This window comes from Oxyura jamaicensis, chromosome 10 (assembly GCF_011077185.1).
Source record: "Oxyura jamaicensis isolate SHBP4307 breed ruddy duck chromosome 10, BPBGC_Ojam_1.0, whole genome shotgun sequence".
NCBI lineage: Eukaryota > Metazoa > Chordata > Aves > Anseriformes > Anatidae > Oxyura > Oxyura jamaicensis.
The window spans coordinates 13607835-13621343 of NC_048902.1; the positions used below are offsets into that span (position 1 = coordinate 13607835).

General features: G+C 55.4%; 1 protein-coding gene across 1 annotated transcript; it reads left to right on the forward strand.

Moving 5' to 3' along the window:
* Positions 1 to 4394: 4394 nt before the first annotated feature.
* RHCG (Rh family C glycoprotein) lies at positions 4395 to 13220 on the forward strand. The gene is made up of 10 exons (XM_035336240.1): positions 4395 to 5174; positions 8647 to 8833; positions 9071 to 9221; positions 9372 to 9519; positions 9917 to 10083; positions 10754 to 10891; positions 11248 to 11384; positions 11905 to 12020; positions 12782 to 12864; positions 12970 to 13220. Exons 1-10 carry the CDS (start codon positions 4964 to 4966, stop codon positions 13033 to 13035), a joined length of 1404 nt encoding a protein of 467 aa, XP_035192131.1. The 5' UTR covers positions 4395 to 4963; the 3' UTR covers positions 13036 to 13220.
* The last annotated feature ends 289 nt before the right edge of the window (positions 13221 to 13509 follow it).

Below are 13509 nucleotides of genomic sequence, written 5' to 3' on the forward strand. Positions count from 1 at the left end.
CGTCGTGCGGGCCCGCGCTCCATGTCGGAGCGGTGCTAGCTGCTGATTGGCCGCAAGCGCGGCGCGCCGCCTAATAGGCGCGGCGTCTGATTGGCGAGCGGCCGTGAGGAGCTCGAGGGGGCGTGGCCAGCGCCAGAAGCGAGCCGATTGGCGGCCGCCGCCGGTTTCAAACTTAAAGGCGGGAGGGGAGGGCGTGGCGGTGATGTCATCGCCTGGCCGCTCTCTCATTGGGCTCCGTGGTGGTGACGTCAGCGTGGCGGGGGCGCGCCCGCGGGTGTTCGCGGGGCCACGTGCGGTGCGTGCCGGAGTCCGGCGGTGCCCGAGCCCCGCTCAAGTGGGGCCCTGTTGGGTCCGTTCCACCCGTGTCCCCCCGCCAGTGGGCAGCTGCCGCCGCCCCCCCCGTGGCCTCAGGGCTCCGCGCCCCGGCCTGAACCGGCCCGGCCGGGCGTGTTTATGGAGCACCAGCGCCCGGCGCCGTTAATGGGCCGGAACTGCCGCCCGGCTCCGGGAGCGGCCACTCAGAGCACGGGAAGGGCACGGGGACACGGGGAGCCGGACCGTGCCTCTGTGGTCACGCTGCACGTCGTAGCTCTGGGGTCGGTGCAAAATGCCCAACCTCGTCTCCGGTTCCTGGAGCTTTCCTGTTGGCCCCAACCTTCCTTCGCCCCAAACGTTCCTTGTGTTTGCGCCCTGTGAGGCCAACACATGCTTGTGTGCATCAGGACAGTGCCCTTGCATGCTGTTGGGGGGCTCAAGCGACAGCCCAAGGTGCCCGGCTGCTCCACTCTGCTGCAGCTCACTCCTGGGTGGAATCCAGTTCTAGCAGCCAAATGTCCCGGAGCCGTTTCTCAGCCTGCTTGGGATCTGCTCTGCTGGCCAGGAGCCACGGATGGCCCCAGGAGCTGCTGGCCCCCTCTTGCTGGGGGCTGCTCTCTGCCCCATATGAGGCGCTGTGGCTAGGGGCTGCTCCTGACTGTGCCACTTGTCGGTAAATCCCTGGCATGTGCGTGCCCTGAAGATAAGGCAAGGCACTGGTGCTCCTGCTGCCACCACACAGCAGCTGGCATCCATCCCAGCAGCCCAAAGAGGACACTTAGCAGAGTGTGACCAAAACCTGCTGTACCGGGGACTGCCTGGGACCAGAAACGTGTGCAGGGTACAGGGACAGTGTGGCAGCGCCCAGCATGGGACCATGGGACCCAACAGCCCCCCCCTGGGGACAGCCACCCACCTCTCCTCCCTGCTGTGTGAGCCCCCGCTCCTTCCCTGCCTGCTCCAGGTATTTGCTCCTGAAGCTGATCCAGCTCTTGGGGAAGCTCTGGGAGATGTTGGCAGAGCCCCGGTGACCTGCTTGTTTCCCAGCCTGACAGCCAGAGCTGCTCACACCGCTGTTCTTGCACTGCCCTGCGCTTGCGCTGCTCACTGAGAGCTTTGCCCTCTCCACCTGCTCCCCAAGGACACCGACTTCCTTTGTCCAATAAAGCCACTGGGCTCGCACTGGACAATCATTTACTTGCTGATAAACGTGGTTTTGTGGGAGAAAGGGAAGGGAAGGCCTCCAGAAAAATCATTTGTAAATTGGGCTCACGTTTGGTTGGCACTTTGATCCAAAAAGTGTTATTCTCAACTTAGAAAAATCTTGCTTTCTTTTGACCTTTTTCCAACATTTCTCCCTGAGCAATATTTAATGGCGAGGTCTCACTTCAGATACAGGCGGAGAAACCCCAGACCCCAGGTTTGATCTCCCACCATACCAACACTTTGTTCAGCCCCAGTGGAAAGTTTGGTTTTCATTCCGCCGAGCCTGCCAGAAAGCTTTGTTTTGGATTGCTTCAGGTGCTTTGCTTTCAGGACGCTCCTCAAGGACCTGCACACAACAAGCCACCTGAGATGCTGGACGAAGCCCAGAGACTGTCCTGAGCTGCATGAAAGCTTCGGAGCTTCCCCACATCGTGTCCCATCGGTGCCCTGTCCATGCTGTGTGCCCAGCACTACTGGCAGTGGCTGTTGTTGCTTTGCCCCTGATCTTGGAGGAGAAAGCAGGGCAGGGTATTACTGTCTGATGTGTCTCCGGGCAGCAATCTGACAGCAGCAGGAGCTGCAGGAAGGTCTGGGTGCTTCTTGGATATTAAACTCCTCGGAGGTGTCACTGGCCTGGGAGCAGCATGACGTGTGAGGTCACTGCTGCCTGCTGGGGAGCAGTTGGGTGCTGTGAGTACCTGCAACTGAGGAAAATTCCTTGGTTCTCCATCTTAATGGAAGAGAATTTGATCTGTCTCCACCTTCTCACTGGCATGAGCTCCAGTGTAATTCCAGGGTGGACCGGGACGTGTCCTGTTGTGCTCCCTCCAGAGGAGCACGATGCGCAGCACATACCTTCTGCGGTCACCTCTGGGACCAGCCCAGCGCCCGTGCCCCAGCGCAGGCAGCGATAAGATCTGCTGGGACAGCTCGCAGTGAACCAAGGAGTCCCCGTGCCCTCCTCTCCTGGGCGAAGCTGCCCAGAGGCCTCCGGGCAAGAGGGAGGGATTTCTGCACACTTCAGATTTTGTTTTTACGTCTCTGAAATATTTTTAGTGCTCGTAAAAGTGAGGAACTGGGAGAGACCCAGCTGGGACCAGTCCGGTACAACCCTCACCCAGAGCCTTCCCAGGGCAACCGGGAGCTGCCCGCTGCCAGCCCAGTTCCACGTCCCGGAGCAGAAGGACAAACGGACCTGTCCCAAGTCCCTGCACAACCCTGCTGATTTCCTCAGCAACTCTTGGGCAGGGTGGCTGGGGGTACATTTACAGACACCTGCACGCTCACGGGGATTTGGTGGCTGACGCTCGAAGGTGTTAGTTGCTGCGAGGGAGGGGAAGGGCAGCTTGCCACCGATCTGGCACTATGAGTGCTGGACAGGATGGGAGAATGGCACATCAGGCAAGCGTTGCCCCCACCAGGCATGGCTGCGGCTCACCCTGGCGTGGAAATTCCAGTATTGCCCCGCTTTGCCTGGGGAGCAGTGCTCCTGGAAGAGGAGGCAGGTGAGAGCAGATGAGGGCTGAGCCCCGCGTGCGGCAGCCAGCAGAGCATGCCAGCTCCAACGGGCTGGCAGGGGCGACGTGCTGATCTGCAGGTCGATAAGGAAGGGGCAGTGAGAGGCGGTGCAGCAAGGTGAGACTATCGGGCCAGTGGAAAAGCTATTATCCTTTGGGCTCTGCCTGCACACACTGAGGAGGGAGGCAAGGGACAGAGCTGCTGCAGGACAGCCCGTGTGGGACCTCCTGGGCTCTGCAGGGACAGGGCTTTGGTGCTGCTTTTTTGGGGGATGTCACCAATTCAGTGAGACCCCAGGCTGGAAAGCTCTGCAGTTGGCTTTCTTCTGCTAACGAGGAGAGTCCCCACATAGAGCACAGCTGCTGGGGCCAGGCTACCAGGCTGTAGCAGGTCCCCTTATGTTATGAAATGCTCCTTTGTGCCTCCGTGTCTCCTTTCTCAAGGTTTCTGAGCTGCTCCAGGGCAGGGCTGAGGACTGGCCCTGCCACGTAGCAGACAGGAGAACTCACAACTATCAACAGTGCTTCTGGCAATTAGGGCTCAGGTATCGCTCAGGGGGGTTGACTTCTTTCTGTCCAGAGATCTCTTCTTGGTGTGTACGGCTGCAACTGCCCTGCAGTTGGATGCCCAGAGTATTTCTCAGCTGCTGAGCAGCATCACGGGTTACGTGCTGCCCTGCTCCCAGGTGACCCTCCGTGGTGCATCTCTCACTGGCTGCTCTGCTGCAGAAGTGTGCTCCTTGCTCCCGAGCTGCATTTCCCAGGTTCTTTCCAAAGCTGTCTCTGCCCTGCGTGGAGCCCAGATGGGATCAGAGAACGATTTTGTGCAGCCATCAGTCTCTTCAAGACCATCCACAGCATTTTTCTGCCATCTGTCAGTTTGAGAAGAAAGCAAACAAGAAATAATAATAAACTCAAATTATTGCCTAATCAACACAGAAATCAGCGCTGCTTGCTCAGCCTGCAGGCCACAATTAGATGCCATCAGCAAATTTGGGCAGCTTGCCTGGGCTGCAGTCTTTCATCTCTGGAAGAGTGACAGGCATCTCCGGGATCCGCTGGCAGAGGAAGGAGCTGGGCTCCTCTTGAAGGACTTGCCTGGCTCTTTGAGGGCAGAGCACCTGGTTCAGAATGATGGAAAAATGAGGGTTGTGTTCAATGTAACACTAAAGGAAGCCCCGTGCTGGAGATGGGGACGTTTAGCCTGCAGCTGAGGGCTGCAGCGCTGAGCTCTCCAGTCCCATCTCTGGCACCCGGCTCCTGCAGCCCCAGCTCAGCTCGCCTTGCCAGGAGGACACGCTGGGTAATCCACTCCTGGAAACGATGCGATGTGTCAGCTCCACGTCCCTACAGATATATGGCAGCCTTGGCAGGGCCACGGCGTGCCTGTGCATGATCTTGGCGGTTGGTTGGAAGAATCTATCTTCCTCTTCCTCCTGGGACTGTCCCACGTACCTTCATGGACCTGCGCCCAGTGACTCAGGCTGCCCTGGCGATGGGGAAGGGCGTTTGCGGAGCCAAACGAGGGGCGAGGGCAGTGGGACATGGCGAGCAGGGAGGCTGCTGGGGTGGCAGGGTCAGGACGCTTGGCCTCGCTCTGAGAAGGGACGGGGAGGGCTGTGGGGCAGGGCAGAGCAGGGGGCAGGACACCCAGCTCCACGGCTAGGAGTCCCCCAGGGAGGCAGGGCTCATTGCTGCCAGGAGCTGCTGGGAGAAGAGGTGCTGGAGCCCCGGCTCTCCTCCCAGGGAGGAAGGAGGGTGAGAGCAGAGAGCCAGTCTGGGAGTCTCCGTGTCTGAAATGTGATCCTGCTGGAGGCACCTCCCTGGGCCCCACCTCGCATTCCCCAACGTATATATGTCTCCCGTGACGGCCAGGCACGGGGACGCGGGCTGACACCGTGCCAGGGCACCGGGTGTACCTGCGGATGGAGCGGCCAAGGCACCAGGGGATGGCGAAGAACACCTACATGCGCTGGCGGCTCCCACTCGTCTGCCTCCTTTGGGAGGTGGCCATGATCATCCTCTTCGGCGTCTTTGTGCGCTTCGGCCCCGAAGCTGATGCCCACTGGGAGGAAGAGAAGCACAAGATGAACCTGACCAGCGACATCGAGAACGATTTCTACTTCCGATACCCGTGTGAGTATTCAGGAAGCCCAGTCCCAGTGCAGGTTGTCCACCATCCCATCCCATCCCATCCCATCCCACAGCACTGTGTCTCTCAGATCTGAAGGCTGAAGCTCCAGGGTGGGCTTTGGAGACCACCACCCTTGCCAGGAGGGGAAGCAAGGGCAGACCTCCAGAAGGGCAGCAGACACGGGGCTAATCTTCCACCTTAAATGGCACGCCATCCCAGGATGGGTTTGCAGGAGGAAAGAGCTGTAGGACATGGCTGGGGATAGGCAGTGTCACAGGTCTCCGACATCTCCATTGCAACGAGCTCAGCATATGCGCACCACCCAGAACATGTTTTTGTTGCCCCAAGTGTTTGGGGAGAAGGTAGAGGGAGGGTTTGGGGAGGTTTCAGTAGGATAGTCCCTTCCCAAGTGCTTCTTCTGTCTTCCCTGTTTATATCTGGCTTCGGACAGAGCCTCTCAGAGGTGATGTCTCCTCTGACTGTTGGAGAGCTGGGCTTTGCCCTGACGCTGCTCTAGGGCGCACCCAAGGATGTGAGAAAAGCCTTGTGGCCCTCCGGTGCTCCGGGGGTCTGTTGGCAGGGTGCCGTGCCACCAGTACGTGACGTCTTTTCTCCAAGAATAGGGCTGACGTGTTCCCAGCACCCTGCAAGTTTCGGCTTGCTGCCCCCTCCCTCGGCTCTGGATCAGAGCAAGCTTCCCTGTGCATACGGAGGAACGGCTGCTGAGATCCTGTGACATCTTCCTCCCCTTCCTACGTCCTCCCCCTCATGAGCAAATTACCCTTTAGTTGCTGCCATTTTGGTGCCAGACTCCTCGTAACCTGCCAGCTTCCCAGGGCCGATCGCCCACCGCGCCGGATTGCTGCGGGGATTGCCCAGGTGGCTGAAGCCCGTCTGGCCAGGCAGTGCCCTTGGCTGCCTTTGATCTCCAGGGCTGGTCATCTCCTTTGTGAGCCGTCGGGAGCAGGCTGCTTCTGCAGGCAATTGTTTCCAAGGAAGCAACGGGCCTGAGTCATGCATCTATTTAGAACATTTCCATTAAAAAACACCTGCTAAATCAAAGGAGCTATAGAAACCTGTGGCTGCTGAGGATTAGCTGGTTCAGAACCGAGCTGCTTGCAGAAAGCCGCTGCGCAGAAACCCTTGTGGCTGAAGGGCTGGGAAGGCACCAGGGGGGCCAGAACGAGCTTGTAGGAGCTCAGAGCGTTGCACCCCTACTGTCCTCACCGCCCATCTCCGCTCCGCAGCACCAGATATCCTCTCCTCAAACGGCCGAGTGGATTCACACAACCAGATCAACCTACAAGCGGCTGCTTAGCTCAGGTTAGCTTTGAGTTCTGTTTCTGTTCCGGACCTGAGGAAGGGCTCACGTACCCAAAGAACAGTTTTTTTTTTTCCTCCAGTATCTAATCAGAAAAATCCTCTCTACAAGGACAGACCAACACAGCAAGGTGGCAGAACCAGAGCATTTCGATCTGTCCGTCCAGCTCTGTTTAGAAGAGAGCACGATGGTTAAACACCCAAGGGGCGTTTGTATTAACACGTCTGTGACTGCTGCTGCCCGCAGGACCTGTCCAAAGCTGCTGCAGTGGGCGAGCAGTGACGACCTGAAGTGATTATGAAATGCAGGATGCGTTCGTGCAGTCGTGTCACTGGTGCCATCGACTCCAGGCAGCACAACAGTGCCTTCTCATTTTGAATCACACGTTGATACTCCATAAGGAATGAATGATCTGCTCCCCAGGGAAAAGAAATCAGATCCTTTGGCACAGGTTGTATTCCCAAAGCCCAAATGTCTCCTCTGGATAGCGACACCAATTGCCCTCCCGCAAAAGCAAGGTCACGAAACCTTTAGGGCATGGCACTGCCATGTAACACAAGTGTCGTTCTTCTCAAGGGAAAACAAAGGCAAGGTTTAGAAAAAGGCTTTAGACCGCATGCAGTTTGAAGAAAGACCTGCTTTTCCTCCTGGTTGTCGGCAGGGTCTAACGCAGCAGGGATCCTCTGCCTTTTCCGAGGGCACGCAGACCGCAGCCCTATCTCTGTGTATTTCTGCTTTCAGGATGAAATTAGGAGTATTTGATGCAAATGGCTGAGGATAATTCTAGCTGCGTATTGTGCTGCTTATGCTTGAGAAAAAAAGATGGAGAGAATAAATATAGCTGCAGATAGAAAGCGTGTGACTGCACGGTAAAACCAGAGTTACAAAGACCACCTCTTAGGACTTGGGGAGAAGTCTGCTTGAAGTGACCTCTGCTGAGCAGGGTCAGCTGCAGATCTCGTCTTCTCCATTTTTCACGAGTAACTTCATAGGTGGGGGGATTTTTGAAACCCAGCGAATTAACCTGTCTCCACAACCTGACGCCACATCACTGGAGCCTGTCCAAATGCTCGTCTTCACTCAAGTTGCAAGATCTTGTAAAGCACCAGAGGATGGAAGCCAAGACTTCTGCAGTTGCCCACACCCAAATCCTCACCCAGCCCATAGTGGAGGCAGTGGCTACAGCCCCACCGTCCCCAAGGAGCAGATCCAGGGCTGCTGGATGCCAAAGGGCCAGCAGAGGATCGGGGGCAGAGCAGGTCCTCAATCGCTGAATTTCTTCTGCCCTGAGCTTCTTACATGTCCTGCTTGTTTTTTCACTGGAGTGGCCTCCAGTGTGAGGGTCTGCATGGTTCAACTCGTAATTACGCAGCGTTTCAGCTCACTTAATTGCAAAGTGATGCTTATCTGAAAGAAACGTTTAGCATTAAAAAGTACAGCAGGTTTATTGCGCCGAGTATTTCTCTCAAGAGGTTCATGCAGGTACGGTTTCCCCCAGGGAAGGGCATCTGAGGGGCTCCAGTTTGCAGGTATGAGCACTTGTTGGAAGAACTGGGTCTCTCTGGTTTAAGCACTCAAAATCTCGCAAGGTGGGATCCTGTTCTCAAGGGTATTTTGCCACTGATTTCAGCGGCAATTAAAAATGTATTTGTAAACTTCCCCTTTTCCTTTATTTTTCCCTAAACATTTGCTCCGAGCCATCACCCTGTGGACCCTATGTTGGATGGGCCTACCGAAAATGACCATTTGTGTGGTTTTAACAATATTTGGCAGACCCTGTTCATTTCACATGATATTTATTTCATGTGATGTTTTCTGAGTTGTTTTGTTTTGTTTTGTTTTTAAGAAGGGGAAGAAAACATGAATAGAAAGATGTTTTCCTTTCTACACTCCATTAATCTCCAGTCTTCTCCTGCACACCGCTTTTAATAAACATTTTTGGCTTTCAAGGCTGAACTTTTTAACGAAAAATCCAGTTTCTGAAACCTAAGACATTTTCAGACTTGGAAATGGGGGGAAGTGGGACAGACACACACATTTTCCTTGAATTTCCTCCCTACTGCCATTGATGTGTTTTCTTTCCCCACCAAATTCAAGCAGCACTCGCAGCCTTGCCATCCTCTCAGAGCTGACGATTCCTTCCTTGTGCACAGCTTTCCAGGACGTCCACGTGATGATCTTTGTGGGCTTTGGCTTCCTCATGACATTCCTCAAGCGTTATGGATTCGGAGCCGTGGGTTTCAATTTCCTCCTTGCCGCCTTTGGGATCCAGTGGGCTCTCCTGATGCAAGGCTGGTTCCACTCTTTCCAGAACGGGAAGATCCTCATTGGAGTGGAGAAGTAAGGAGAGATCTGAGCTCTGGGGTGCCACCTCCCATGGTACTATTCCATGGGAAGCAGTTTGGGGGGAAGCTCCCTACCTGGACAATAGGTCAGGCTGGGAGGAAGGTCAGTGGGAATCCCAGGGCTGGCTTCTAACCACCTGCGTGTCTTAGGGTGGGATCTCTAGAGCTGGGTGTGGGTGAGTTATGAGGAGCATTTCCTTACTAAACCACAATTTCCCTTCCCACTTTCCAGCCTAATCAATGCTGATTTCTGCGTGGGTTCTGTGTGTGTTGCCTTTGGGGCCATCCTGGGCAAAACCAGCCCCATACAGCTCCTCGTCATGACCTTGTTTCAAGTCACGCTCTTTGCAGTGAATGAGTATATCCTCCTCAACCTGCTTCACGTAAGGCTTTAGGCAGTCCCCCTCTCCCCATGGATGAATGCAGGTTGGAAAAACAGCTGGGCAGACCAGCTGGGCTGGATGCAGACCACATCTCATCTCCAGTAGGAGCGGCGGTTCCAGAAATGAATCTCTGCTTTCCCATGGCTGCAGGTTAAGGATGCAGGTGGCTCCATGACCATTCACACCTTCGGAGCCTACTTTGGCCTCACCGTGACACGCGTCCTGTACAGACCCAACCTGGAGCAGAGCAAGGACAAGCAGGGCTCTGTGTACCACTCTGACCTCTTCGCTATGATCGGTGAGTCAGCTGCAGCCTCAGCTTCACTGGTATGTGCATACTACTCAGCTGCAGAGAGCTGGTTCCTCCTTGTGTCCCTGGAAAAAAACAGAGCAAAACCAGGATCAGGGGCTGAGAAGCACTCTATTCCAGTTCTCAACACCTTGGGACTACTCAGCTCCCCTCATCAGTGCCAGAGATCAGGTGGTGTCTGGGAAAACAAGGCAGTGTTTTGGTTCCCCTCCTCTGCCAGCCCCACCTGGTGCTGGTCCCAGTGTGGGGTCACAGCTCTGGGGCAGCAGGACTTGGGGATTTAACTTCCCTCTGCATAAAAATATATTCCTTTAGAATTTTTTTCAATTCTTGTATTCTTTCTTTTTTGTTTCTCTTCTCTGCCCCCTCCTCCCCATCCCTCCAGGTACCCTCTATCTGTGGATGTACTGGCCCAGTTTTAACTCAGCCATTTCTGAGCACGGGGATGCCCAGCACCGCGCTGCCATTAACACATACTGCTCGCTGGCTGCTTGTGTCCTCACCACCATGGCCTTCTCCAGCATGCTGCAGAAGAAAGGCAAGCTGGACATGGTAAGCTGGGAGCCAAGAGCCCCAAGCTGCCCAGGGGACTTACAGTGAGGTTGACCAAGGGCCCAGGAAGCAAGTGACATTTGTGTCCTTTGCTGAACTGTGTTGTGGGACATGGTGGTGCAACCAGCCTCCAGCCAGAGGGTGCACTGAAAAAGCAGGTGGGAGGTGAGTCCTGGTGTTCATTAGGTGCTGGCTGATGCCCTGCACGTGGCGAACCTCAGACAGCTCTCCCAGGAGAGCTACTGATGGGCATGATGCACAGCCACGTTTGGCAGCGCTCCCCAGCAAGCTGAGCGGGGCCTGTGCAGCAGCTTGTGAGCAATCGGGGGGCTGACTTGTACGTGTTATATGTGTGGGCGTACAGCTGTGTGACAGCAGAGCTGGCATGACACATGGGTGAGACAATTTCCATCTCATCACAACTCCCCACCCAGATTGGTGGATGCAAAGAACGTGTGTGGTACAGGGAGTGGGAGTCTGTGTGTGCCTGTACTACCGACAGAGGCTGCCTGTTCTTCTCCTCTTGTTTTTCACCAACGAGCTGTAAAGTGGGCCCTGATATTTCCTATGGAAGCACTTTCAGAGCAGATTCTCCTGCTCTACCATTTACACCATCCCTGAACAATCGGGATCTCTCTGAGATGCCAAGGCGGGGCGGTTATTTCTGCAGGTCCACATCCAGAACGCAACGCTGGCTGGCGGTGTGGCTGTGGGCACCAGCGCGGAGATGATGCTGACTCCATACGGCTCCCTCATTGTCGGATTCATCTGTGGCATCGTGTCCACGGTGGGGTATGTCTACCTCACGGTGAGTGCTGCTCTGGGGGTCTGCAGCCCTGGTCCTGCCAAGGAGACCAGGAATGGATTCACTTCCCTTTGAGAGATCGTGCTTTCCGCTGTCCCTTAGGGAGATGCACTTCTTACTCCATTAACTGCCTCAAAATGCTCAGATAGGCTCAGTCTCCAAACAGGAGAGTGTTTGGAGGATAAATTCTTATTTAACCTTCAGTTTCATTCACATCGTTGTCTACAAACCCTCAACTCTTGAATGGGACACATAATACCAATCTTCTTTCTCTGCTTATCCCAGTCCTCCATGGAAGGAACTAATCCTTTCCAGGGCTGTGCTCATGTCTCTGATCTCTCCGCCTCCCTTCCCTTCAGCCTGTTTTGGAGTCCAGGTTGCACATCCAGGACACATGTGGCATCCACAACCTCCACGGCATGCCAGGCCTTATTGGGGGCATTGTGGGAGCCATCACTGCAGCTGCAGCCACAGAGGATGTATATGGAAAGGAAGGGTAAGAAAGCTTGAAACTCATCCACAAGAATAGATTTTACCTAGGGCTCATGGGCTGGAAGAGAGGAGCAATTAATAGCTTTTGCTGTATCCAGAGTTGTCCCTTTTTCCCTCAAAAACATGGGATTCACTGACTATGTTGGGCTTACTCAAGTAAGAAAGGCGAATATTTTGTAGCTGACTTCTGGCATCCTCAAAAAGTGAATCATACCCCACTCCTTGGCATTATTCTGTGCATTGTTTTGGGGTTCCAGTAAGGCTGAAGTTCTGAAACAAAAGAAATGTTTATATTTTGTACTCCTCCTAGGTAGAGTTTTGCCGGGGGCCAGAAGAGAAGGAAGTGAACAGTGTTTTGTGTCATTGCAACACTCTCCTGTTCCATTGTTGAAGAGGGATGGGGCTAGGGAGGAGCCCTCAAGGGAGCAGGGCAACAAAGCTCCTCTACCTTGGCTCTGCACAACCTTTCTCCACCAGGGCAGATCTCTGCCAGAAGCAATCCTCACCATTTCCATCCTCTGCAGGTTTATCAAGGCATTTGACTTCACTGGCAGCTACAAGACGCGGACACCCAGTGTCCAAGGAGGGTTCCAGGCAGCTGGCATTTTCGTGTCTCTGCTGATGGCTTTCGCTGGGGGGGGGGCTTGTAGGTAAGCAGGAGGAGAACATGGAGAGGTGAGGGTTGAGTCCAGCCTGCAACTGAAATGAAGACTTCCACATACTGCCACCTTGGCTGGACAAGTCCTTCCTACTTGTGTTGCAAGGGTTGCATCTGTTGTACAGAAAGGGCAGCCCCAGGCCTGCTCACACCACTTTTGACTCCCTACAGACAGGACAACCCCAAAAGCCCAAACTGGGCAGTGAGGGGGGGAGCCTGAATCCCAGCAAGGTCAAATAGAGAAATGGGGGTTCCGCTGTGATGTGGGTCAGACCACAGCCTCATCTTCTCCTCTCAGGGAGATGGGATGGAAGGTTGTGTTGGTCTAGCACTGAGTACCACATCAGGGCTTGGCTCATTACCACTGCTGCTAAGAAGAGTGGACTCTGGCCACCCAGACCTTTTCTCCACCCAACATGTCCTTGCTGTCACTCCGTGGGCAGCGGGAGCACAGCAGAAACCCCATCTCCTTCCCAATCTCCTGACCAGCGCGGTTTCTTCTGGCATCACCCAGGGCCATGAGTAGCAGGGTCAGAGCCCAGCACCGGGGCTGTGCACTGGGTTGCAGAGCCAAGAACTGGGGAGCACCCCTTTCCCACACAAATTCCATCACCACTTGGGCATCTTTTTGCACGAGCAAGGCAGCGCCCCAAAATCAGCCCTGATCGGTGGGGATAACCCTGAGCGATGCACCCCAGGGACGTGCTCAGGGTGCCCCTGACTTGCCCACCACCTTCCCTGGCTTCTTCCAGGGGCCATCCTGAAGCTGCCCATCTGGGGTGATGCAGCCGACGAGAACTGCTTCGAGGATGATATCTACTGGGAGGTAAGGCCTGGGGTGGTGGCGGGTGGGCCGGGAGGCACAAGATGGCGCTGCCGCCCGTCGCATGAGGGCCTGCGGCGGAGCTGAGGGGGCTGCATGGCTCCGCAGGTGCCTGAGGACGAGGAGAGCGATGTGTACCACATGCACAACCCCGACAAGCCTGCCTCGCCATGAGCCACCGGCTTTTGGGGCTGCCACCTCAGCAGGGTGGCGGGGCTACCCCGGCGGCGGGAAGATGGCGGTTGCCAGGGTAGCCCCGCCACCCTGCCCCTGTGGAGACAGCCGGTGGCTGGAGAAATCGCCCTGGTCCCCGCTACCCTGCCCCACTGGTTCAGTTTTGTAATTAGTTCCTGTGAATAAAATAAACACATGTTGTTCTAATGGCTCTCTCATAATGTATCCCCTTGATAAAAAAGCAGAGGCACAGCAGCCAGGTTGTCCTTGGCAAAGGCTGAAGCTCTGTGGGGAGCACAGGACGGTGCTTTTGGGGAGGTGGTGCTGGGGTGCAGGGGCTGTCCTGTGCTCACACTGCTGCCCGAGGCCCGCTTTTGAGGCTAGCAATGCATTTGTGTGCTTCCCACTGCCATCTCCTCTTGGTCGCTCTGCTGAGGCCTGCATCAGCTCTTTGGGGGCCTTGTTTGCTTGTAC